Genomic DNA, 24,471 nt, shown 5'->3' with positions numbered 1-24,471 from the left:
GCCAATACGAAACACCGGCAGAGTGGACGCTGTTGTGATTGACGGAGGCAAAGAGTTCCAAAGGTTATCGCCAACATACGCAAAAGACTTTTGATACGTCACCGTACGAGCCGATGGTAGGATAAGAGTGTCAGTTCGCGACGGGTCACGACGACGTGATGCATACTGACCTGGCTGAAAACAGTCGAATAGGCCAGGAAGCCCTTCATGTATGGCCTTATAGAAAATGCAACCAATAATGTACAATCGGCGATTGCACATGTTGAGCCAGCCGAGCCTTCGTCGAAAGTCAGATATGTGCACAACCCGTGGTTGACGAAAAACATAGCGGACACAATTGTTGAGCGCAACAGAAATTTCCCTATCTAGGCCTTCAGAAAGGTTAGTGAACACTCCTGCACAGTAGTCACTTATCGGTAGGACAAGAGACGCGACCAGGCGCCTCTTAAGCGCAACATCCACGTCATAGGTTGTCATCCTCAACCGATATAGAGTAGACGCGCTACGTTTACACACTTCAGTAATGTGTTCCGTCCATGACAGTGTTCTACCTATTATTATCCCAAGATACCTAAAACTGGTTACAAAATCGATAGGATGACCCCCAGACTGAGAGGAGGGAGCTGCGTTGCACAGACCACGTTTACATATTTAGAGCTGCCAATATCCATGGCTTTAGTTTTATCTACATTCAGTCTAAGTCGGTTCTCTACACTCCATAACCAAATACTCTCAATATCAGCATTAACCAAGGCTAATGTTTCGTTCACTTTAGACGGCAAGCAACTGAGATATATCACAAGATCATCTGCGTAAAGCAGATGGCGAAATGGCGAAAGGCAATGGGGGAGATCGTTTATGAAAAGTAAAAATAGTAACGGTCCGAGAACACTGCCTTGCGGTACACCTGTCAGGAGAGGACGTACCCGCGAGGTCGTACCACTAGAATCGCGAACCACTTGCATACGGTCAGATAGGTATGAGTTGAACCACTCAAGTACATTGTCAGATAGTCCGAAAGTTCGCAGCTTCGACAGAAGCAGCGCATGGTTTACCATGTCAAATGCTTTAGAGAAGTCTAAAAACACCACCAAAGTAACCATGCGATCATCAATCGCAATTCTACAGTCATCCACCAATCGCAAGACGGCTGATTGCGTTCCCATACCCTCACGAAATCCAGTCTGACGTGGATCGAGATAATTACCGCGAGCAAGATGCACCGCGAGTTGATCATATACTATCCGTTCAAGCACTTTAGAGAGCGAGCAGAGAAGCGATATTGGCCTAAAATCTGACGGGCCAGTGGGATCGCGAACCTTCGCTATAGGCACGACAATTGAGGATTTCCACAACAAAGGAACCGATGCCGTTGTTAGTGGAGAGTTCAGAAAATATAAAATCAGCGGCATCAGTAGATCTTTTGTCTTAAACACCTGTATCGGAAGGTTATCAGGGCCACATGCACGAGTTGTAATACGTGACAGCGCACTGTTGACACATCTGTTCGTGATCGGTGAGAAGATGAAGGATTCTATCTGCCTCTCGGCAAGGTTCTGTACCACTGGGCAATCATACCGCACAGTCACAGTACTAGACAGAAAGTGTTCATTAAGATCATTGACAGTAATCCCATTAGGTAAAGCAGCCGGTGGTTTTTTACACTTGGCAAGACCAAGGTTCTCCATCTCACGCCAAAACGATCGCGCACCACCACAAATATTGAACCGCTCTTGTATGTAAGTAGTCTTGGCGGCTGCTAAAGCACGCTTCACATCTCTACGGTACGCGACATATTCGGCGAAACCTTCCACACTGCGAGATCTCTTAAAGGACCGGTAACAGGCATTGCGCTTTTTCATCAGACTTCTGATATCTAGCGATATCCAAGGCGCGGGTGATCGCTGCAAAGTAAGTTCCCTGACAGGAACAGCACAATCCAGTACCTTATTCATAAGGTTATTGAATATTGACAACCGTTCATCCATTGAGGGCAGCAACGAAAACTGTGAGAAGTCAAACGTAGATAAGGCAGTAGAAGCAGCATCACAATTGACACGATCCCACGGCCGGTATCGAATAACACGCGCCTCTTGCTTGGGCACACCATACCTGACAGTAGCATATATAAGATCATGCTCTGAGAGAAATGGACTCGACGATTGACGCCAGGACTAAAGAAGAGTAATATTGTTAGTAGCGCATATATCGAGCCAGGTATCAGAGGTGGCAGTATGATGAGTGGGCTGCATTGGCACGATATCATACCCCTGCGATGCGAAAAATTCACTAAGGTGAACAGAGTCATAAGCTGCAGATGTCAGATCCGCATTGAAGTCACCAAGAACACACGAAAATTTATATCGAGATTGTTGCCGAACAAGTTCTGTTGGATTTTCTGCTGCTGTTACTGAGCTGTGAGCACGGGCCGCCGCTGCGCGCGCAGCTCCTCTCTGGAGTCGTACGGCCGCCTGGCTTCGCTGCGGAGTCAGTCCTCGCTCCGTCACGCTGAGCTACGTACGCTGCCTTCGATAGCGCCTACTTAATATTATATTCTTTAAACATTTTGATATCTAAGTTCTCTCTTGTATATGTCAATCAGAGTGAATCAATTTTCTATTAAAATAAACCTGAACTAATTTAGAGAAACTCACGAGTTTCATTTATTCACCTAGCCAACATCGTAGTTTATTCATGGTCCTTCGAGCCGGATAATTGCTGAATAAACACCCTCAGATAGGAATCTCATCCACGTAAGCATAACTCATATGTGAAAAGAAAGACAAAGGCATTTATACGGTAGCACGGGCCGTCATATCGAATTTGGAGCAAAAAAAAAAAAAAAAACGGAGCAAACGCCATGCTTGTTTCTCTCACTAATGTACTCTCTATATTGTACTAGTTCGAGATCGAATACGTGTACGCTGAACACTATGAATTGGTAAAGGGACATACTTAAACTGCAATAAAGCTAAAGGCAACTAAAACAAAAGAATGTAACACCAAGTGCTGTCTATCTATATCTCTCTCTCCCTCTCGCTCATGCATGAGTTCGAGATCGATGCTCGCTTTATAGCTGTCAATGCTATCTAGCTCGAGGTGCTGAAAACGTGACAAGGTTTGATAAAGGCGTCCAATGCCTGGCAAAGTGAACCGTAAATGGTTGTTCGTTCAATATCGCAACGATAATCCTTCATTTTGCGTAAGAATTTTACAGCCGCGTCGTTCTGAGTTTGCACCCCTTACCGTCCATGGACGCCGCCGTGTTGGATAAACGGCGTGCCGCGTCTACTTCTCTCCCTCCCCTTCCTTTCTCCTACTCAGGCGACGAAACTACACTTTCGACTGCTACTGCATCAAATAGAAACATGAATACAATGCGGCGGCCAGTGCCTACTTCAAGCTGAAGATTTGTGAACCTACGATATCCCTCCGTTTCTTGATTTCAGAGCAAACCATGGAAAACAACAATCTTCTTGCCGCTCAGCAGGCGCTGCTTGCAGTAATTCGCAACTTCACTCAATTTGTGATAAATACGCCAAATGATCAATGGAGCCTAGGACAGGTACAGGTGCGATTTGAAATGCTGAACGCCTATTGGGCAGATTTCCAAGGCAACCATCTCGCATTGATCGAGGCAGGTGCGAACGCAGCAGATGGCTACAACGGCGACGCAATCTACGCAGAAATCGAGAACCTCTACATTGAGTCGCAATCAAAACTCTACAACCTTCGCGATCAGCTGACTGCAACTTCGTCTAGAACCCCAGTCGCCCCAGGAGAGATAACACTATGCTCCCAGCACTCAAGGTCTAATAATAGCCGTTTAGCACCGATGAACATACCTACGTTTTCCGGACGCAGAGAAGACTGGGAAGCATTCCGCGACGCATTTTTCGCCATTGTTCATGAAGACGACCAACTCAGCGACGTGCAGCGATTATTTTACTTACGCAATCATGTTGAAGGAGAGGCCAAACAAGCCGTATACAGTTTCCCAGTCACTGGAACGAACTACGCTGCAGCCTGGGAATAGCTGACTACTCGATACGAGCACCCAAGGCTATTGGTGTATGATCATCTCAACTCCATACAAGACCTACGTAAGCTTACCAATGAAAACTCCAGTGATCTTCCGCATTTATGCGATTCTCTCGAGCGCCATAGAAAACAACTAGAAGCTCTAGGCCGTCCAGTCTCTCATTGGGATGATTGGTTCATTTCGATCGCAGCCAATCGTCTAGATCCAGAAACACGCGGCAAGTGGCAAGAAGAACTGGAAAGATTAGATACAGCTACCATTGATCATAGAACAAGAATGCCGACCTACACCACACTGATCAACTTCCTGAACAGTCGATGTCGAACACTCAAATCGATGGAAGGTCCAAAATCCACTCTAAAACCTTCGGCGAGACACCCACCAGGTCCTTCATTCGAGCCAAGAAAAGTCGCATACCCAGTTAAGTACCCTAACGCTCGAACGTTTGTCACTAAAGGCTCAGAAAGCTGTGGATATTGCCAGAGTGATCATTACACCGGGCACTGCGAGGGACTTCTTGCGCTGCAACCTTCAGCACGCCGTGACCTTGTGGCAAAAGCAGGATTATGTTTCAATTGCCTTCGATCAAATCACACTGCTCGATTCTGTCCATCTCGACTGGCTTGCTCTGTGTGCGGAGCACTGCACCACACTTCTCTACATGAAGAACAGAAACGAGCAGGGCCACCTGTATCTGCGCCTATTCCTATCAAGCGAAGCAAAGAGAGTGGAAATTCAACCAATGATCTGAAGTCAACGACTCCTCCATCCACTAATATGTGACTAGCCATCCTGCCAACAGCGATGCTGCAAGCTGGAAGCGATCGTGGAAGAACCATCTCTGCTCGAGTAATGCTAGATTCGTGCTTTGAAATATCACTGACTTCGATTTCTTTCATTCACCGTGTCAGTGCTTTGGCAGAACGTGTAGACATGAGCATCAGTGGTGTTGGCGGAGAATTCATCGATCGCTCGCAATTCAAATCACGTCTACAGATACATCTTCCCGACTTGGACAGCCCCGTTGATTTTGAAGTATACTGCATAAAACGCCTCGGTCTGAGTACGCCAACTACTCAGATCCCTCAGAATGTTCGAGAGCTTTGGCGTCCCTTGCAATTGGCAGATGAACATTTCGATACACCAGGTCCTGTGGATATACTTATTGGGGCAAACCTTCTCCCGACCTTAATGCGGTCCGGGGTCCTGCGGAAAGACACGACAATGGCACAAAACACCGCAGTCGGATGGATCATTTCGGGCTGCATCGCTCAACCGACGACGTCGACCACTACTCGACTCTGCCTTACACAAGCTGGTGTCGAACCTCATTGGTATCAACAACTATTTCAACTTATTCAGCGATTTTGGGAAATTGAGAACGTGCCCCATGTCGTAAGACAGTCGCCAGATGACAAGATTTGTGAAACTATCTTCAGTCAGCATCAACGTGACGCTCAAGGGCGTTACATTGTACCACTGCCTGTTCGGACAAACCTCCTTCATCTGCTCGGCGAAAGCTTACTCGGTGCTCTGGCTTCACTGGCTGCGCTTCTCCGACGAATGAAAAGAGATCCAGCACTGGCTCGAGCCTGCCTAAATTTTATGAACGAGTATTTAAGATATGGCCACATGAGAGAGCTACCTGAAGAAGAAATACATCAAACTGACTCACCGATATACTACATACCTTTTCATGGGATTTGGCAGAGAGGAGATCTCGAACAGAAGCTGCGCGTAGTATTCAATGCATCACGGTCTACGTCTAGTGGGTACAGTTTGAATGACGTTCTGTACACCGGCCCTAAACTCCAGACCACCTTGTGGCGCGTGTTAGTTATATGGCGTATTTATCAAATCGCCTTTAGTACTGACGCTCAAATGATGTACCGTCAAATACGCATAGCAAAGGAGCACTTAAACTTACAACGAATTGTTTGGAGCCCTCACGAGGATTTACCTGTCAAGCATTATCAGCTCCTCACCGTCACTTATGGCACGTCATGCGCGCCCTACCTCGCTCTTAGGGTGATGAAACAATTATGTGACGACGAAAAGGAGGGTCGTGAGGATGCAGCGAGAGCTTTACTCCACGAGAGGTACATCGACGACATTTTCTCTGGTGCCGATAATATTCCAGATGCCCTGCGATTGCGAGACCAAATGATCCAACTCGCCCAAGCAGGAGGCTTTCCCCTTCGCAAGTGGGTTGCCAACACTCCCGAGCTTCTACAAGATCTGCCTCCGGAAATGTGTTTGCGTCCATCATGGGTTCGTATCGGTGAAGACGGACCTGTAAATGAGCTGGGAATTCACTGGGATCCTCAGGCTGACAACTTTCGTTTGGCTCCACCACAACTCGCGCCTGTGCAACGCACAAAACGCGAGATACTTGCCGCGGTCGCAAGCATCTTTGATCCATGTGGATGGCTTGCACCCGTCACTTTATTGGCCAAAATGTTGATGCAGGATCTGTGGCGGGCTGGTCTGGATTGGGATCAACCGTTACCGGCGTCAATGTCAAGGCGCTGGGACAGTTTCAAAGAGAACTTGGGACGGATTTCGGAAGTCAGTATTCCTCGTTGGTTAAAGACCTCACCTGGGCATGCTGTAGAACTGCACGCCTTCTCTGACGCCAGTCGCCGTGCAATGGCTGCAGCTGTATACATTAGAGTTTCTCAAGATCAATCCGTTCATACTGCATTGTTAATAGCCAAGACCAAACTGGCTTCAATCAAAAGCTTGCGTCCTAAGGAACAAACCGAGCCTCGAATGACTATTCCACGACTGGAATTAAGAGCAGCTCTAATAGCTGTGAAATTACTGAGAACTGTAGCCAAAGATTTAAAGATTTCCAATGACAATTGCTACGCTTGGACCGACTCTAAAATCGCCCTTCATTGGATTTGCTCGGACGAGCCTGTCGGCAATTCGCTGGTGGACAACTACGTGAATCAGATACAAGAAACGTTTCCCCGTGCCGCTTGGAGACATGTATTCAGCGAATTAAATCCAGTAGATGTCGCCACACGAGGAGCTGAATTGACTCAACTCTTGCACGAACGTTCATGGTTTGACGGACCCACCTGGCTCTCAAATCCGTCTACTTGGAAAGAGATCCCGTCACATCCTACTCCAGAAGCAGTGACCAGCCATGCTACCACCGTTTGCGAGAATCTGAACTTGAATCCATCTTTCGTAAACAAATTTTCAAGGCTACTGACTCTGCTGCGATTCCTAGTGAGATTACGTCGTTGGATACGAATTCGGCTTCAACGCACGCCCACTGCCGTTGTTCTGGGGCCCATGACCGCCGTTGAGCTTCACGAAGCCTTTCTCGCATGCGTTCAACTCAGTCAAAGCCAATACTTTGCTTCTGAAATTGCGAGTCTTCGGAGCGGGAACAATCTTCCCAATCGCAGCGTGCTACGAGGATTAGCCGCTCACGTTGATTCCAAGGGCATTCTTCGCGTAGGTGGACGCTTGCAGCACTCCCTACTATCCTACGATGAACGTCACCCACCAATATTGTCTGGCACTGATCATCTGGCTTGGCTGATCATCAACTGGGCGCACGAGAAATCACTTCACGGGGGCTTTCGATCAACATACGTCCAAGTCGTTCGTCGAGCGTGGATCCTCGGTGGTAAAAGAAAAATTCGGACTTTCATCCAAAATTGCGTGATCTGCATCCGCTCTTCTCCCCGCCCATTGGAACAAGTTATGGCTCCCCTGCCTCCAGAGCGCATCATTCCGAGTGATCCCTTCGCTTACACCGGTGTTGACTATGCAGGCCCATTTAACGTTCTTGCGGCCAAAGGTCGCGGTTGTCGTGCAACCAAAGGATATGTTGCCGTATTTGTGTGCCTTCGGTCAAAAGGAGTGCACTTGGAACTCGTTGGTGACCTCACAACAGAAAGCCTTCAAGCGGCATTGGAACGATTTACCAAGCGACGTGGCAAACCTAAAGAAATTTGAAGCGACAACGCCACGCACTTCAGGTTGCAGACGCTCTCGCCACTGAAGGTATCACTTGGAAATTTATTCCCCCTGCTGCTCCTCACTTCGGAGGGCTGTGGGAAGCTGGCGTGAAGTCCTTCAAAAGACATCTCAAACGAGTTGCCGGCCCAAGAAATTTGACATATGAAGAGTTTTCCACGTTGCTTATCGGTATTGAAGCCGTACTGAATCGCCGGCCTCTCTCTCCGCTCTCTAGCGATCTCGATGATCTAGAAGTTTTAACAGCTGGCGATCTGCTAGTTGGAAGACACCTTGGGTCGATACCCGAAGTTCCTGCAGATTACAGCAATCTAGACCACTTGACTCACTGGAAGCTTGTGAAAGCAATGCGGGACGAGTTGTGGAAAAGATGGAGCCGAGAGTATTTTAACACGCTACAACAACGCCAAAGATGGTTGCGTCAGCGCCCCAACTTAAAGGTCGGGGATCTAGTTTTCATCTTGGATCCGAGTTTGTTACGTGTCAATGGCAGATGGCCTTTGGGACGCGTAATTCAAGTTCATCCGGGACCTGATGGGAACGTCCGCACCGTGACCGTTCGTGCTGCTACTGGCGAATACGTCAGACCTATCGTTAAGTTGGCTCTCATCCCACTCGCCGATCCTGCGAGGCCAAATGGTTCTCGCCGCTAAACGAGTCTGGCTTTGGCGGGCGGCATTTGGACATCTACTTTCGTTCACGGAACGAGGCGGGCGGTTTGTTGGATTTTCTGCTGCTGTTACTGAGCTGTGAGCACGGGCCGCCGCTGCGCGCGCAGCTCCTCTCTGGAGTCGTACGGCCGCCTGGCTTCGCTGCGGAGTCAGTCCTCGCTCCGTCACGCTGAGCTACGTACGCTGCCTTCGATAGCGCCTACTCAATATTATATTCTTTAAACATTTTGATATCTAAGTTCTCTCTTGTATATGTCAATCAGAGTGAATCAATTTTCTATTAAAATAAACCTGAACTAATTTAGAGAAACTCACGAGTTTCATTTATTCACCTAGCCAACATCGTAGTTTATTCAAGTTCATCCTCAAACATATCGAGATGACCAACTTTAGGAGGTCTATATACGACCGCGAATAGAAACTTCATTCCAGCATCAGCGCTAACTTCTATTAGAAGGTATTCAGGATATCCATCCTCTGGAAGAGCAGCGGACGTAGCAACCGTTGCAGAGAAAAGCTTCTCGTGCACAAAGAAGGCAACGCCACCCCCATGTCGCCCTCGACGATCAACCCTATGCAACCTGTAAGATGGCAACATAACCTGTACGTCCAATACCCGCTCGTTGAGCCAGGTTTCGGAGACAGTAATCACGTGGTATGAGTTTAGTCGAAAGAACTCGCGAAATTCATCAATATGGGCAGGCAGCGACTGGGCATTAAGGCAGCAGACATTGAGGAGCTTCGGGCGAGTCAGTGAGCGCTTAGGTTTGAGAACAGTCGCAGGTGTGAGTCATTGTAGGGCTCGTGTTAGGGTCGACAAGTCGGAAGAAGGCTGCAAGCGTAACGGTTTGATCCCCGGTCCAGGCCGAACAAACAACGCAGCATCAGTTATCCACACAGACCTCGAGCTCAGCGACGGAAACTTCTTCAAGATCTGACTCCGATATCGGTGAAGTTGCACAGGATACCTTTTGTTATTACAAACCTTTCGGTCCGAGAGGGCGGCATCAATTTCTGCAGCTCGGAGTTGAGGCTTGAGCTTCTTAGCCGCAATTACTTGATCGCACCAGGCAGGAGACCCAAGGATTAACATAAGAGGACGCGCAGTGCAGGCAGGAGGAGAGCCAGGAGCAGTTGCATCCAAACGCGAGGTTGAAGCACCAGGGGCACTCTGAGCTCTATAGCGGCCCATTCGTTCGAAGCGGATTATGGCATCAGGAGGCAGCTGTATATCAAGAGCCGCTAGCAGTTTGGTCAATATTTCATCTAGACGCTCGCGATCACCACCATCTCGAATCCCTGTAATAATTAGGTGGTTCGCAACTTCATTGCATGCTACCCGCAACAGCATAGCCTCATCAGCAGGCGCCAGCACACCAGTCTGCTTGATGGTAAGCTTGCTTCCAATTTCACTAATGTCCGCTGAATGGCGAGACGCTACCTCAGCCAGCGAATCAACATCTTTCTTGACCTCTGTTACGGTGGCATTGTCAGTTTCGAGACCTGATTTGAGAGCTACATTATCGGCTAGCATGCTGTCAAATTTTCCTCGAAGATCCTCGACAAACGTTACGAGCGTGCTGACCTTGGCCGCTGTGGCTTCAAACGCACTAAGGCGAGTGTTCATAGTCACGAGTAAGGTTGAAATTTTTTGAATTTCTGCTCCAATAGCGGTTGTCTCATCTCTCGTACAAATAGGGCAGCAGCTACGAACACGATCTGTCGCAGCCCTGCTAGTTTCGACTTGAAACCGTATTTTGAGACAAATAGCATGAAATGAATGTTTACATTTGTCGCCTGTGGTAATGGCACTACTAGGGACATCTATAGAAGCGTAGCACAAAGCACAGTTTGGAGGAGCCATACTATCAGCAAGTCGGTATCATAGATTGGTATAAATAGACGTTTATAGATAACACGAAGGTAATCCCAAGACAGTCAACAGTCAACAAAGGCTGCGTTCAACCTCACTAGTCTGACACTGACACTGACAGCTCCAGAAAGAAACAACAAAGTCAAACCGTGCGTGAAATTTTAACGGGTTATAATGCACTGTAAGTCTCAATTATTTAATAGCCGCACTACAAGGCGCAAGGAGTTTTATACCACTTAAAAGCCGGCACAGCGCGAACAAACCAATACTAGACAGACCGAACTCACAAAGATCAACTCAAAAAACGGCCAGAAAATGTGACGAACGATAACGGGTACACGTTGTTCACCAAGCACCAAGTTCAAGTTCAAGAGAGAGAGAGAGAGATACATTTTACATATCCTTATATCTCACATCCACCTTATTATTATACCTTACAGCTACCCCTTATTATTATATTTCTACATATTACTCTTTACTTCAGCACCTGCCTCTCTTTACGTACTGCCCCTTATAATATAATATAAATCTCTTTGTCCCATAGCCCTTTGCCTGTGTTCTATTTTTAAATGTTCTGCTTGTCTTGTTCGCATACCAGTCCCATTCCACACTTTTGCAACCGTTTGAACATTTTGCTCTTTCTGCACGTTAACATCCACCATCTTAAATATGTACATAATTACATTATATTCTATTCGCTCCCTTACATTAAGAAAACATAACGCGTCTAGCATATCATTCACTCTCGTCCAATGGCAACACTGTAATATTACACGCATCGCTTTGTTCTGTAGTTTCTGAATTTCATCAATATCTGTTTTATTCATATTAAGCATTACCGTCCTACAATACTCAATATGTGGTGCTATTATAGTATTGTACACTGTACATCGTGTCATTGGTGATAAGAATGTGCCCAGTCTATTTAAAAAACTGACATTTTTTCCGACTTTTTTAATTGTGTAATCCTCGTGTGCTGTCAGGTTGAGTTTCGAGACTATCATTATTTCCAAATACTTTATCTCCACTACCCTTTCAAGTTCTTCTCCATTTTTACATAGAACTTTAATTTCATCTCCTTTCCTTTGTCGTGGTCCTTTTATGATCATAATCTTTGTTTTTTTGGCATTTACTTTCAGTTTATTCTTGCACTGCCATTTCTCTGTTCGTTCTAATTGTTTAGTCAATTTATATTCCAGTTCTGCAGATCCTTCTGTCTTCGTGTAAATGACCATGTCATCAGCAAATAATATGATATTAGAATCAGAAACTTAGGCAACAATGTCATTTATATACATAATAAATAATAAGGGTCCAAGGACTGAACCTTGCGGCACGCCGTATTTTGTCCTCATTTCTTCTGAATTAGTCTTATTTATAGATACTATCTGTGACCGATTTGATAAGTACGACTTTAACCAATCAATAACTGTACCTCCAATACCAAACTTTGTTAGTTTATTTATAAGCCTCTCACGATCTATAGTTTCGAACGCTCTCTTCAGATCTACAAATATCGCTCTAACTATCTTTCCGTTACTGATGGCTTTGTTCCACTCCGTTAGTATTTGCTGTATAGCGTTCTCACACGATTTTCCTTTCCTAAATCCGTATTGTAGCTCTGTGAGTAGGTCGTTTCGTTCTAGATATTCCATTATTTGCTCTTTCACTATGATTTCTAATACCTTTTCATACTGTGGCAATATATTTATCGGTCGGAATTAATCTGCCCTTCTAGTTTTACTCACTTTCGGTATCGGTACAATTTCCGACCTTTTCCAACTTTCTGGAAAGTATCCCTGGCGCAGGGATTGATTTATAACACGGATCAACAAAAAATTTTACCTACCCTTTAAAGTATTAGATTTCGATTCTTTAGTTCGTAATTAGACGAAAAAAAAATATATAGCATGAAAAAGTTTGCTTTTGTACTTAGGAGACCGATTGAACGATATTTTTCAAAATCTGTGGTTTTAATCATCAATTAAAGATGAAACCATTTAAATAAACATTTTTATTATTTTTATTAAGTTTTACTATCAAAATAAGTTACAAAAAAGTAGAAAATAATTTAAAAGTGCACGCTTTTACTTTTTCCTTTATGTTCGTAAGTACTTTCTCTCAATAAACCCCAAATATAGTCTCCGATCATGTTTTCATTGCATTGGCCTTGACAACGTTGTTCGAAGCTCAAAATGTCCTGATGAAAACGTTCTCCTTGCTCTTCTGAATACGCTCCCATGTTGTTTTTAAATTTATCTAAATGAGCATGCGGCATATGTACTTTTAATGAGAACATTTTCAGTTATTCTGGACTTCTACAAAATACCTGATCGTTGTTTATCACTCGAGTGCCATCTAGAAGCACTGTCTGAACGTTAAAACCCAACTCTGATCGCGCGGTATTTTTTGATGTATTTAAAATAATTAATTTTTAAAAAATAATCAAAAATGAGTATTTTTACTATAACTATTACAAAAGCAAACTTTGTACCAAAAAAAGGTATTTTCTTTTCGTTTTTGTTCATAATTAACCAGAAAATCATAAAATAAACTTTAGGACGAAGAACAAAAATTTTTTTGTAGAGCCGTGTAATCAGTGTCAGTTCTCGACTGATTGCTTTAAATGCTAAAGTTAGTATTTTGCTCGATATCCCCTCTTGTGTCCCAGTTATCTTTGGCATATTTCTTATTTTGATACCCAACTCTTCTTCGCTAAGCTCTTTAAATTTTGTAAACGTCGTGCTTACGTGTATCATTTCTTCATCACTATTTTCTACAACTGTATCTATACTACCTACAATCTCCTCGATACTGTTTATATAATATCCATTGAAACAGTTTGCTATTTCCTTTACGCCCTTTATTAGTGTGGTATTAAAATAAATGCCCCTCGTGTAATCGATTTCTTGCTGTTTACCTTTTATGATTTTTTTCAGTGTCTTCCACATCTCGGAACTGTTATTTTTATTACTATCGATTTTTCTCTCATAATATTACTTTTTTTCCTTTCTCAAAAGTTCTACCGCCCTATTTCTACTTTTTCGATATCCTTTCCTGTCATATTCGGTGTTTCTGTTTTTAGCTACTTTATAATATGCGTCTCGCTCCCTTAATGCTATTTTTATTGTCTCGTTTATCCATTTTTTGTCGTTCTTATCGCTGTTTACTTTTATTCCTTTGTACGGCATCTCTTTGTCCACTGCCTCTATTATTTTATTTATTGTTTCATTTGTGTAGTCTTGGTAATTTGTTTGGCTAGCTTCCAATTTTCTTGAATACGTTTTACTCTCTTCGAGCCTTTTTATAAACCTTATGTCGTCAATGTTTCTCACATCTTTTTTCATCGCATTTGATTTGATATTGTTTTCCGTTGTTAAATTTATTTTTACGTCCAAGATTTCGTGGTCCATAATTTTCGGCGTATCCTTTATTTCAATATCTACTTCATTATTACTAAAGACTAGGTATATGATGGTTTGCGAGTCCTCCTCTACTCTCGTTGCACTTTTGACATACTGTTTCATGCCTTTTTCTGAAAATAATCTAGTCAGTCTTTTCTTACAGTATGAGTTATTGTTAAAATTTATATTAAAGTCTCCAGTGAACAAGCAATCCTCATACCCGTATAATTCTTCACTTATTTCATCAATCGAATCAATAAAATCTCTATCACTTGCACTATGAGAGTGATATACTAGAGCTATCACCCCTGAGTATGTATTGAATCGATTTTTTCCTATTTTTACCGCCAAATACCAACAGTTTCCTTCTATCTTTCTATTTATTATGACTGTAAATTGTATTACTTTTTTTATATAAATAGCTACTCCACCTGTCCGTCCATCTTCTCCATCGCATCTTATTAAGCTGTAACCTTGTACTGTTACGTCTTCATCGTCAATTTCTTGTGTCAGTTGCGTTTCTGTAAGTGCCATTGATGATGGTTTCATTTTTTTGACAACTAGGTATTTGATTTTGTCTAGGTTTTTAATGAGGCTTCGAGCATTTAAATACACTAGCGACCCTCCCACTTCCTTTACTTTATCCTCACTCCCTTTCTCATCTTTTCTATCTCTGAAAAATATTTGTACGTTGGGCATAGTTTATCGTATACGCTGTGTTTTATGTCTTCTTGTTTTAGGTCAATTTTTATAAGTGCCCTGCACAACTCGCACATTTACTTTCGTTATTTTTACATTCTTTTGCTTTATGTGCTCCTGCACACTTGCCACAGCGCGTTTCTTACAATTTTTGCCTATATGGCAATACCCCCAGCAATTGAAACATTGCATTATCGTCACATATTCAAATGCTTTGCAGTTCTTCCAGCCCATCCTTACTCGATTTTCCTTTATTAGTTCTTTATACGTTTCTGAGTCTAATTCTAAAATAAATGTCATATTTTTGTACTGCCCATACGTCCATTTTTTAATTATTTTGATATGTCTATCTTTAATATGTCATCGATTCTAGATCTGTCAAAAATCTTCCTCTACGATTTCCACTACAATTATATTGAAAACAACTTTTCGAATAAACAAGCTAAATTGATGTATACCGACACAGACAACCTTATTTATCAATTCAATGTGCCTAATATCTACGACATCATCAAACGTGATGTAGATACAATGTTTCATACCTCTGACTATACGCCCGACAATGTGAATGGTATTCCCCTTAAAAACAAAAAACAACTAGGGCTAATATGAAGGATGAAAATAATGGTAAAATTGTGACAGAGTTTGTGGGACTGCGAGCAAAGCTGTACACGTTTACTACGATGGGTGAGGATGGGGAAAAATTATGACAGAGTTTATGGGACTGCGAGCAAAGCTGTACACGTTTACTACGATGGGTGAGGATGGGGAAAAATATAACAGTGGCGTAAAAGTGAGTAAGCGCGCCAAGGGTGTAAGAAATTCATCGATAAATAGCATCACGTTTGATGATTATAAGCGCTGTCTGACGGCTTACCAAGAGTCGACTCTTCCACAGTGTTTAATACGCAGCAAAAAACACGAAGTAAGCACTATCGTACAAAAAAAATTGGCTCCGAGTTGGCAGGATGACAAGCGGCAATTGATACCTGGACAGACCGACACCGTACCTTGGGGGGTTGTCCCAGCCCCCCAATAGCTATATGATAAAACTGTAGACGTAGAATTGATGTAAATATTTGATGTTTGACGCCTCGGACGACCCACCATCGGGCGGAAACGTTCCACCATCAATACGATATTTAATGGATTTAAAAATGTGAATTCATATACTTAACAATTATTTATTTCTTATTGTTAATATATCGAGCAATTATTCATATATATTCGTTTACCACGAGAAAAGTTTTCAGAAAGTGAAAAAAGTTTTCTGAAAACGAAAAAAAGTTTTCCGAAAATGAAAAAAAGTTTTCTGAAAATAATAAAAAGTTTTCCAAAAAATAAAATGTGTAATAATCGTATGGCAAAATTGCATATTATCATTATCATTCTTATTATTACTATTATTATTATTATCATTATTATTATTTTTTTTTTTTTTCCGAGGAGTTGCGGAATCCAAGTTACGGATTCGCGCCAGTCATACGGGCTAGCGCGGATGTGGGACTCCAGGGTGGCCTACCCACTAAACCGCCACCTCCAGTGCAACGCTCCCAGCCAGGGACTATGGTGATATTACTTCTAGCTGGGAACTCTGTCGGTGTGTGTCTCGTCAGTCTGTCCGTCCGTCCGTCCCGTGCGGGCAGTCCGTCAGTTGCGTTACGTCAGGCGGCCGTCCGCGTTCTTACGTCGTAGGATTGTCTCTTAACAAGTTGCCACCTTTCTGTACTATGAAGCATCACCCCGACAATGTTGTCGGGAGTGATGCCCCCCACGACCGTCTCCAGTCTATGTCTTAGTTCTGTCCAGCGGTCACATTCGAAGAACGTGTGTTCCGCGTCGTCTCGTTCGTGTCCGCAGTACGTACAGTTGGGCGTCCGTACTCGGTTCAAGTTGTGTAGGTACCGTCTAAAACAACCGTGGCCCGTCAGAAGCTGGGTGACGTAAAAATTTACATCCCCAAACCACCTCTGGATCCACGGTCTCAGGTCCCTAATGAGTCGTCTCGTCCAGTTTCCCGTCGTTTCTTCCGTCCACCGTTGCTGCCACTTCTATATCGTCGCGTATCTTTCCGTCGTTGCCGCGTCCCGTCGGGTCACGTCCGCGTCTCTTCCGTAGACCCTCTTGCGCTCGAACGCGAGAAGGTCTATGGGAATCACGTCTGCCACCACCAGAACGGCCTGTGCTGAGACCGTCCGATAGGAACAAGCGATCCTCAACGCGCTTCGTCTCTGTACCGTCGTCATTACGTGACAGTACTTCTCAGTCTTCAGGGAGTCTGTCCAGATCTCCGCACCATAGAGGAGGATCGAGTTCACCGTCGACATCAAAAGTCTCCGTTTCCCCGGTCTCGGTCCGTTTGTGTTTGCCATCAGGCGGCTCAGGGATGCTATTCTTTAAGCCGCCTTCTGAGCCGTTCGTCGTATGTGAGGCCAGAAGGTCATCTTCGTATCCAGGGTCACTCCCAGGTACTTGACTTCCCCTCTGGTCTCGATCTCGTCCATCCCGACCGTCATGCGTAATGTGGTCGGTATTCGTCTCCTGGTGAGGAGCACCAGTTCTGTCTTTTCCGTCGCGAGTTGCAGTCCGTGGTCAGTCATCCACCGTCCGACTCGTCTCTTTCTCTGGTTCAGTGCGTATTGTGCCAGATCTGGAGTTCGCTCGACTATCACTGCCGCCACGTCGTCAGCGTAAGCGACCAGGTGAACGCCGAGTGGAAGCTCCAGTCTGAGCAGGCTGTCATACATCCCGTTCCAAAAGTCAGGTCCTAGTATGAAACCTTGAGCAACCCCCGCGGTGATCCGTCGCGTCACTTGGCCTTCGGTCGTTTCGTACGTCAGTCGTCTGTTCCGAAGGTAGTCTTCAACAACTCGGAGCAAGTAAGGCGGGACTCCGAAGTCGCCTCTCAGCGACCCTAGGATATCCACCCACCTGGCCGAGTTGAGGGAGTTCTTAACGTCTAGTGTCACCAGCACCGCGACGGGTCGCACAGCGTGGCAATGTCTGTCTGTCGACCGGAAGGAGTCAACCACCTCTTCGATCGCTCCAATCGTTGATCGACCCCTCCGGAAGCCGAACTGCTGGTCAGAGAGGCCCCCGCCGTCCTGTATCGCGTCCGTGAGTCGTGGTCGCAGAAGCTGTTCGTACAGTTTCCCTGTCGTGTCCAGTAAGCTCAGCGGCCGGTAGGCCGACGGCGTGCTGGGGTCACCCTTACCCTTTGGGATAAAGACCAACCTCGCCACCTTCCACCGGTCGCTGAATGTCCCTGTCGTGAGGCACGTGTTGTAAAGGTCGAGAAGTATCTCTGGCCTCAGGCTCGCCATCAGCCGAAGAACCGCCGCCGGTACCCCGTCCGGTCCTGGCGCCTGACCCCTCTTCACTGCTTTGGTCGCTCCGACGAGCTCCTCGGCGGTGAAGACGGGGGGCGCCGCCGTCTCGTCGTCGTTCGTCGCGTCCGTACGCGTCGGGTGCGTCGGGAACAGTCCGTCGACGATCCGTCGTGCGGTTTCAGCATCCTTGAGATCAGGCGGGATCCGAGACCCCAGCCTACCGGTCACAATCTTGCAACCGGCACCCTAGGGGTCGCGATCCACTTCCTCGCACAGCTTCTTCCAGCATCGCGTCTTGCTGTCTCTGATGGCGTACGTCAGCCGTTTCCGTTCAGTCTTGTACTCGGCCTGAAGGGTTTCCCTCTCGGGTCTCCCTCCAGCCCTCGTAACCCGTCGTCGTTTTGCCAGGCAACTCTTCCGCAGCTCGGCTATCTCGTCCGTCCACCAGTATTGTGGTGGTCTGTTACGTCCGTACTGTCGTTTTGGCATTGTGCTGTCGCACAGCCGCGTCGTCAGTTTGGCCGTCTCGTCTGCTAGTCTTTCCGCCCTTTGCCGGCCAGTCAGCTCTGAGGGGACGTCGGTAATTGGGGCCGGCGCTGCCGCATGCTCCGCCGAGAACTCCAGTATGTCGAGTTTGTCCACGTTCCACCGCGGGGGGTGCTGGGTCCTCGTCCGCGTCGTCCTTGTCTCTCCTGCCACTTCAAAGGCGATGTACTGATGGTCGCTGGCCGTGTAGCCCTCGAGCACCCGCCACCGCCCTATCAGTGGCAGAGTTCTGTCCGTCTTCATCGTTACGTCCGGGATGGAGTCTTCAAATCCCGGCCGTCTGTACGTTGGTACGTCTTCTGTGTTTGCCACCACTGGGTCCAGCCTTGCGGCCATCTCCAGCAGCAGCCGTCCGCGTCTGTTCGTTGCCGTCATGCCCCACTCGACCGCCCTCGCGTTGAGGTCCCCCGCGACCACGAGGTCCCCGGGCAGGTCCACGAGTCCGTCCTTGAGGAGTGCAACCTTCGCCCGCAACTCCGCTGCAGCGCAGTTTGGGGTCAGGTAGACGCTGACGTAAGTGACAGCGCCCACCCTAGCCCAGACGTAGTCGTCCCCGACGCCACGAGCGGTTATCCGGGCTCGGGCAGCGCCACTCACCCCGATAGCCACTGTCTTGGTCTCGTTCGTAATCCAATCCTGCGTTTGTCGCACCCTGTACGGCTCGCACAGGCCCAGAATGTCGGCGTCGTGTTCGTCTGCTATCTGTGGTAGTAGCATGTCTGCTGTCCTACTGCGGTTCAGGTTGCCCTGAACTATCCTGTCCGTCTTCCGGCCTGCGTCTTGCACTCCTCCAGCGCAACCCGGTACACCGCGCACCTCCCGGAGCCCGCGAGATGCGCCGCATCGCCGTTTCCCGCCTCGGCGCACAGTGGGCGGGCCGGTCTGTTCTTACAGTCCGTGGCGTAATGTCCTGTCTCGCCACATTTCCTGCAGCACTTCGTCCGGTCTGTATTCTTACATTTTGCCTTCGTGTGCCCGTATCCCAGGCACTTGTGGCATTTTGTCACCGTCAGTCGCGGTCGGACGCGGCACCCCACCCATCCAATCCCGATCCGTCCCCGGCCGAGCAGCGCTCTGGCTTCCTGCGAATCCAGGTCGCATACGGCCATGAACTGCTCCGCCCGGTTCGGGCCGAAGATGTGGACCCCAAAGTCCGCGTCTCGTCCCGTCTCTCGTCGCAGTGCCTGTATCACGTCGTGTCTGGTCGTGACACAGTCAAGATCCATGATCTCCAGTTGAACCCTGGAGGTCCCGGTCCTGACGTTGCCTGCGTCGCCGACTGCGTCCCGCAGGACGCGTCGGAAGTCGTCTCGTCCGTTGGCGTCTGTCTTTATCTTCAGAAGACACAGACCATTCTTCGTCTTCACGTGGGTCGTCACTTTAAAGTGACTCTTCGCAGGGTCGACCGTGGTCCGTATCTTCCTCACGATTTTGGAGTACGTTGTGTCGTTCCCGGGTTTGACGAGCATCGCCGTCCCCCAGTGTTTGGGAGCCGCTCTGCGCCTCTAAGCCCCGGCCGTCGTGTCCGTTGTCGCGTTTCTCTGGTCCGTCCGCGTCTTCCGTTTCTTTTTTTCCTTGTTTTTCCTTGTGACTGTCTGCCAGTCAGCGACCGGTTCCGCAACCGTTGCCCTCTTCTGAGAGGATTCCGGAGTGGTTCCAGTCGTCTCCGGTTTCCGTTTCGTCCGCGGAGTGTTTTGTGTCCGTTGTTCAGTCTCAACGTCCGTCTCCGTCGTCTCGTTGTCCGTCTTGTGGTCCTTGGTGGCTGCTTCAGCGCGCCTGTTAAGCGCAACGTCGGCAGCCTCGAGGATGGTCTTGATGCCCAATTTAACGGACATATTCATGTTTTTTCGGATTGCCGCTGACTCGGCCATCCTTGTCACCGTACTGTGGCTCAGTAACAATAGGTCCGTCGGGTCCATATCGTCCGTGATTCGTGTCTTCGTGCCGATCGTGTATACAGCGGAAGCGCAACTCGCTTCGCTGCCCGTGCCCGACACGCTGTCCGTCCTGTCTCGTGGTTGGTGTCCCAGTGTCGTCCTGTCCGCTGTTCCAGTTTTCGTGTCCGCTGTCTTTGTTGCCGTCTTTGTCACCTGGTCTTTGCACAATTTGCGGCCCTCAAAATCCGTGCCGCTGCCATGGGCCACCGGGGCTTTCACCCGATCGGAACCCAGGGTGGATTTTCCCTGTGCTGGGGCTACCACCTGAGGTATATCGTTGTTATTCTTGTGCATTTCCATAAAAGTTCCTACAAGCTACGGGTCTCTCGGGGGCGCGACTCCCCGTACCGCGCCGGAACATAGCACGGCCCCTGAGGTCGCCTCGGGGGCCTTCCGTCGGACTTGTGCCGACTTCCGTCCCCTCCGACTTACTAGAGAACCCCGGGGTCGTCACTTCCCGAGCGGACCAGGTTTTTACGCCCAATCCGCCTCCTGAGGCCGCCTCGGGGGCCATCCATTGGGCCTGTGCCAACTTCAGTCCCCCTTGACTTACTCGATGTACGCGGGGTCGTCAGGTCCCGAACGAGGGATTTAACTCCCCCGCCATCTGCGGTGATTATTATTATTATTATAATTATAATTCTAATTATAATTATAATTATAATTGTCATTATCATTATCATTATCGTCGTCGTCGTCGTTGTCGTCGTCATCGTCTCCGTCGTCGTCGTCATCATCATTATTATTATCACTTTTATTACTATCATTATCATTATCTTTTCAAGGCCTTCGATCACGGCAGGCGATGTTGGAGGTGCCTCCTGCTACCAGTGTCCGGCACTATCAACGTCGAGGCCGCCTACAGCCCCTCTGTACCGCAGTCCTCGCCCTATCCAAGGTCTTTGCAGGAGCTGTCCTTGCGCGGGCAGTAATGACCCTGGTAGCAGGGGGCGCCTCCACCATTGCCTGCCGTGATCAAAGGCCTTCAAAAGATAATGATAATCATAATAATAATAGTAATGATGATAATGGTGACGGTGACGGTAACGGTGACGGTGACGGTGACGGTGACGGGGACGGGGACGGGGACGGGGACGGGGACGGGGACGGGGACGGGGACGGGGACGGGGACGGGGACGGGGACGGTGACGGTGACAATAATACTAATAATAATGAAAATATTAATAATAATAGTAATAATATTAAGAATAATAACAATAATAATAATAATAATAATAATAATAATAATAATGACCGCAGGTGGCGGGGGGGTTAAATCCCCCGTTCGGGAAGTGACGACCCCGCGTACATCGAGTAAGTCAAGGGGGACTGAAGTTGGCACAGGCCCAACGGATGGCCCCCGAGGCGGCCTCAGGAGGCAGATTAGGCGTAAAAACCTGGTCTGCTCGGGAAGTGACGACCCCGGGGTCTTCTAGTAAGTCGGAGGGGACGGAAGTCGGCACAAGTCCGACGGAAGGCCCCCGAGGCGACCTCAGGGGCCGTGCTATGTTCCGGCGCGGTACGGGGAGTCGCGCCCCCGAGAGACCCGTAGCACTTGGGAACTTTTATGGAGATGCACAAGGTGAACAACGATATACCTCAGGTGGTAGCCCCATCACAGGGGAAATCCACCCTGGGTTCCGATCGGGTGAAAGCCCCGGTGGCCCATGGCAGCGGCACGGATTCTGAGGGCTGCAAATTGTGCAAGGACCAGGTGACAAAGACGGCAACAAAGACAGCGGACACGAAAACTGGAACAGCGGACAGGACGATACTGGGACACCAACGACGAGACAGGACGAACAGCGTGTCGAGCACGGGCAGCGGAGCGAGTTGCGCTTCCGCTGTATCCACGATCGGCACGAAAACACGGATCACGGACGATATGGACATGACGGACTTACTGTCACTGATCCACAGTACGGCGACAAGGATGGCCGAGGCAGCGGCCATCCAAAAAAACATGAGTATGTCCGTCAAACTGGGCATCAAGACCATCCTCGAGGCTGCCGACGTTGCGCTTAACAGGCGCGCTAAAGCAGCCCCGAAGGACCACAAGACGGACAACGAGACGACGGAGACGGACGTTGAGACTGACCAACGGACACAAAACACTCCGCGGACGAAACGGAAACCGGAGGCGACTGGAACCACTCCGGAATCCTCTCAGAAGAGGGCAACGGTTGTGGAACCGGTCGCTGACTGGCAGACAGTGACAAGGACAAGAAAGGAAAAAAAGAAACGGAAGACGCGGACGGACGAGACGAACGCGACAACGGACACGACGGCCGGGGCTGAGGGGCGCAGAGCGGCTCCCAAACACTGGGGGACGGCGGTGCTCGTCAAACCCGGGAACGACACGACGTACTCTGACATTGTCAGGAAGATACGGACCACGGTCGACCCTGCGAAGAGTCACGTTAAAGTGACGACTCTCAGGAAGACGAAGAATGGTCTGTGTCTCCTGAAGATAAAGACTGACGCCAACGGACGAGACGACTTCCGACGCGTCCTGCAGGACGCGGTCGGCGACGCAGGCAACGTCAGGACCGGGACCTCCGGGGTTCAACTGGAGATCATGAATCTTGACTGTGTCACGACCAGGCACGACGTGATACAGGCACTGCGACGAGAGACGGGACGAGACGCGGACTTTGGGGTCCATATCTTCGGTCCGAACCTGGCCGAGCAGTTTATGGCCGTATGCGACCTAGAGTCGCAGGAAGCCAGAGCGCTGCTCGGCCGGGGACGGATCGGGATTGGATGGGTAGCTTGCCGCGTCCGACCACGATTGACGGTGACGAAATGCCACAAGTGCCTGGGATACGGGCACACTGAGGCAAATGTAAAAATACAGACCGGACGAAGTGCTGCAGGAAATGTGGCGAGACAGGACATTACGCCACGGACTGTAAGAACAGACCGGCCTGCCCACTGTGCGCCGAGGCGGGACACGGCGATGCGGCGCATCTCGCGGGCTCCGGGAGGTTCGCGGTGTACCGGGTTGCGCTGGGGGAGTGCAAGACGCAGGCCGGAAGACGGACAGGATAGTTCAGGGCAACCTGAACCGCAGTAGGACAGCAGACATGCTACTACCACAGATAGCAGACGAACACGACGCCGACATTCTGGGCCTGTGCGAGCCGTACAGGGTGCGACAAACGCAGGATTGGATTACGAACGAGACCAAGACAGTGGCTATCGGGGTGAGTGGCGCTGCCCGAGCCCGGATAACCGCTCGTGGCGTCGGGGACGACTACGTCTGGGCTAGGGTGGGCGCTGTCACTCACGTCAGCGTCTACCTGACCCCAAACGGCGCTGCAGCGGAGTTCCGGGCGAAGGTTGCGCTCCTCGAGGACGGACTCAGGGACCTGCCCGGGGACCTCGTGGTCGCGGGGGACCTTAACGCGAGGGCGGTCGAGTGGGGCATGACGGCAACGAACAGACGCGGACGGCTGCTGCTGGAGATGGCCGCAAGGCTGGACCCAGTGGTGACAAATACAGGAGACGTAGCAACGTACAGACGGCCGGGATTTGGAGACTCCATCCCGGACGTAACGATGACGACGGACAGAACTCTGCCACGGATAGGGCGGTGGCGGGTGCTCGAGGGCTACACGGCCAGCGATCATCAGTACATCGCCTTCGAAATGGCAGGAGAGACAGGGACGACACGGACGAGGACCCGGCACCCCCCGCGGTGAAACGTAGACAAACTCGACATACTGGAGTTCTCGGCGGAGCTGGCGGCAGCGCCGGCCCCAACTACCGACGTCCCCCCAGAGCTGACTGGCCGGCAAAGGGCGGAAAGACTAGCGGACGAGACGGCCAAACTGACGACGCGGCTGTGCGACAGCACAATGCCAAAACGACGGTACGGACGTAACAGACCACCACAATACTGGTGGACGGACGAGATATACGAGCTGCGGAAGAGTTGCCTGGCAAAACGACGACGGGTTACGAGGGCT

General features: G+C 48.6%; 3 protein-coding genes across 3 annotated transcripts; all 3 read left to right on the top strand.

Moving 5' to 3' along the window:
• The first annotated feature begins 3,457 nt into the window (after positions 1 to 3,457).
• On the top strand, positions 3,458 to 4,825 carry LOC124297718 (uncharacterized). The gene is made up of 2 exons (XM_046749026.1): positions 3,458 to 3,985; positions 4,109 to 4,825. The coding sequence occupies exons 1-2, from the start codon at positions 3,458 to 3,460 to the stop codon at positions 4,823 to 4,825; spliced, it is 1,245 nt and encodes a 414-aa protein (XP_046604982.1).
• A 150-nt stretch (positions 4,826 to 4,975) lies between these two features.
• Positions 4,976 to 8,694, top strand: LOC124297717 (uncharacterized). The gene is made up of 2 exons (XM_046749025.1): positions 4,976 to 7,939; positions 8,044 to 8,694. The coding sequence occupies exons 1-2, from the start codon at positions 4,976 to 4,978 to the stop codon at positions 8,692 to 8,694; spliced, it is 3,615 nt and encodes a 1,204-aa protein (XP_046604981.1).
• A 14,892-nt stretch (positions 8,695 to 23,586) lies between these two features.
• Positions 23,587 to 24,204, top strand: LOC124297716 (uncharacterized). The gene has a single exon (XM_046749024.1). The coding sequence runs from the start codon at positions 23,587 to 23,589 to the stop codon at positions 24,202 to 24,204; it is 618 nt and encodes a 205-aa protein (XP_046604980.1).
• The last annotated feature ends 267 nt before the right edge of the window (positions 24,205 to 24,471 follow it).

The sequence above is a fragment of the Neodiprion virginianus genome, chromosome 2 (genome assembly GCF_021901495.1).
Source record: "Neodiprion virginianus isolate iyNeoVirg1 chromosome 2, iyNeoVirg1.1, whole genome shotgun sequence".
NCBI classification, from domain to species: Eukaryota; Metazoa; Arthropoda; class Insecta; order Hymenoptera; family Diprionidae; genus Neodiprion; species Neodiprion virginianus.
Note: the sequence above shows the minus strand (reverse complement) of the source record. Positions and strands in the feature narration are given on the sequence as shown.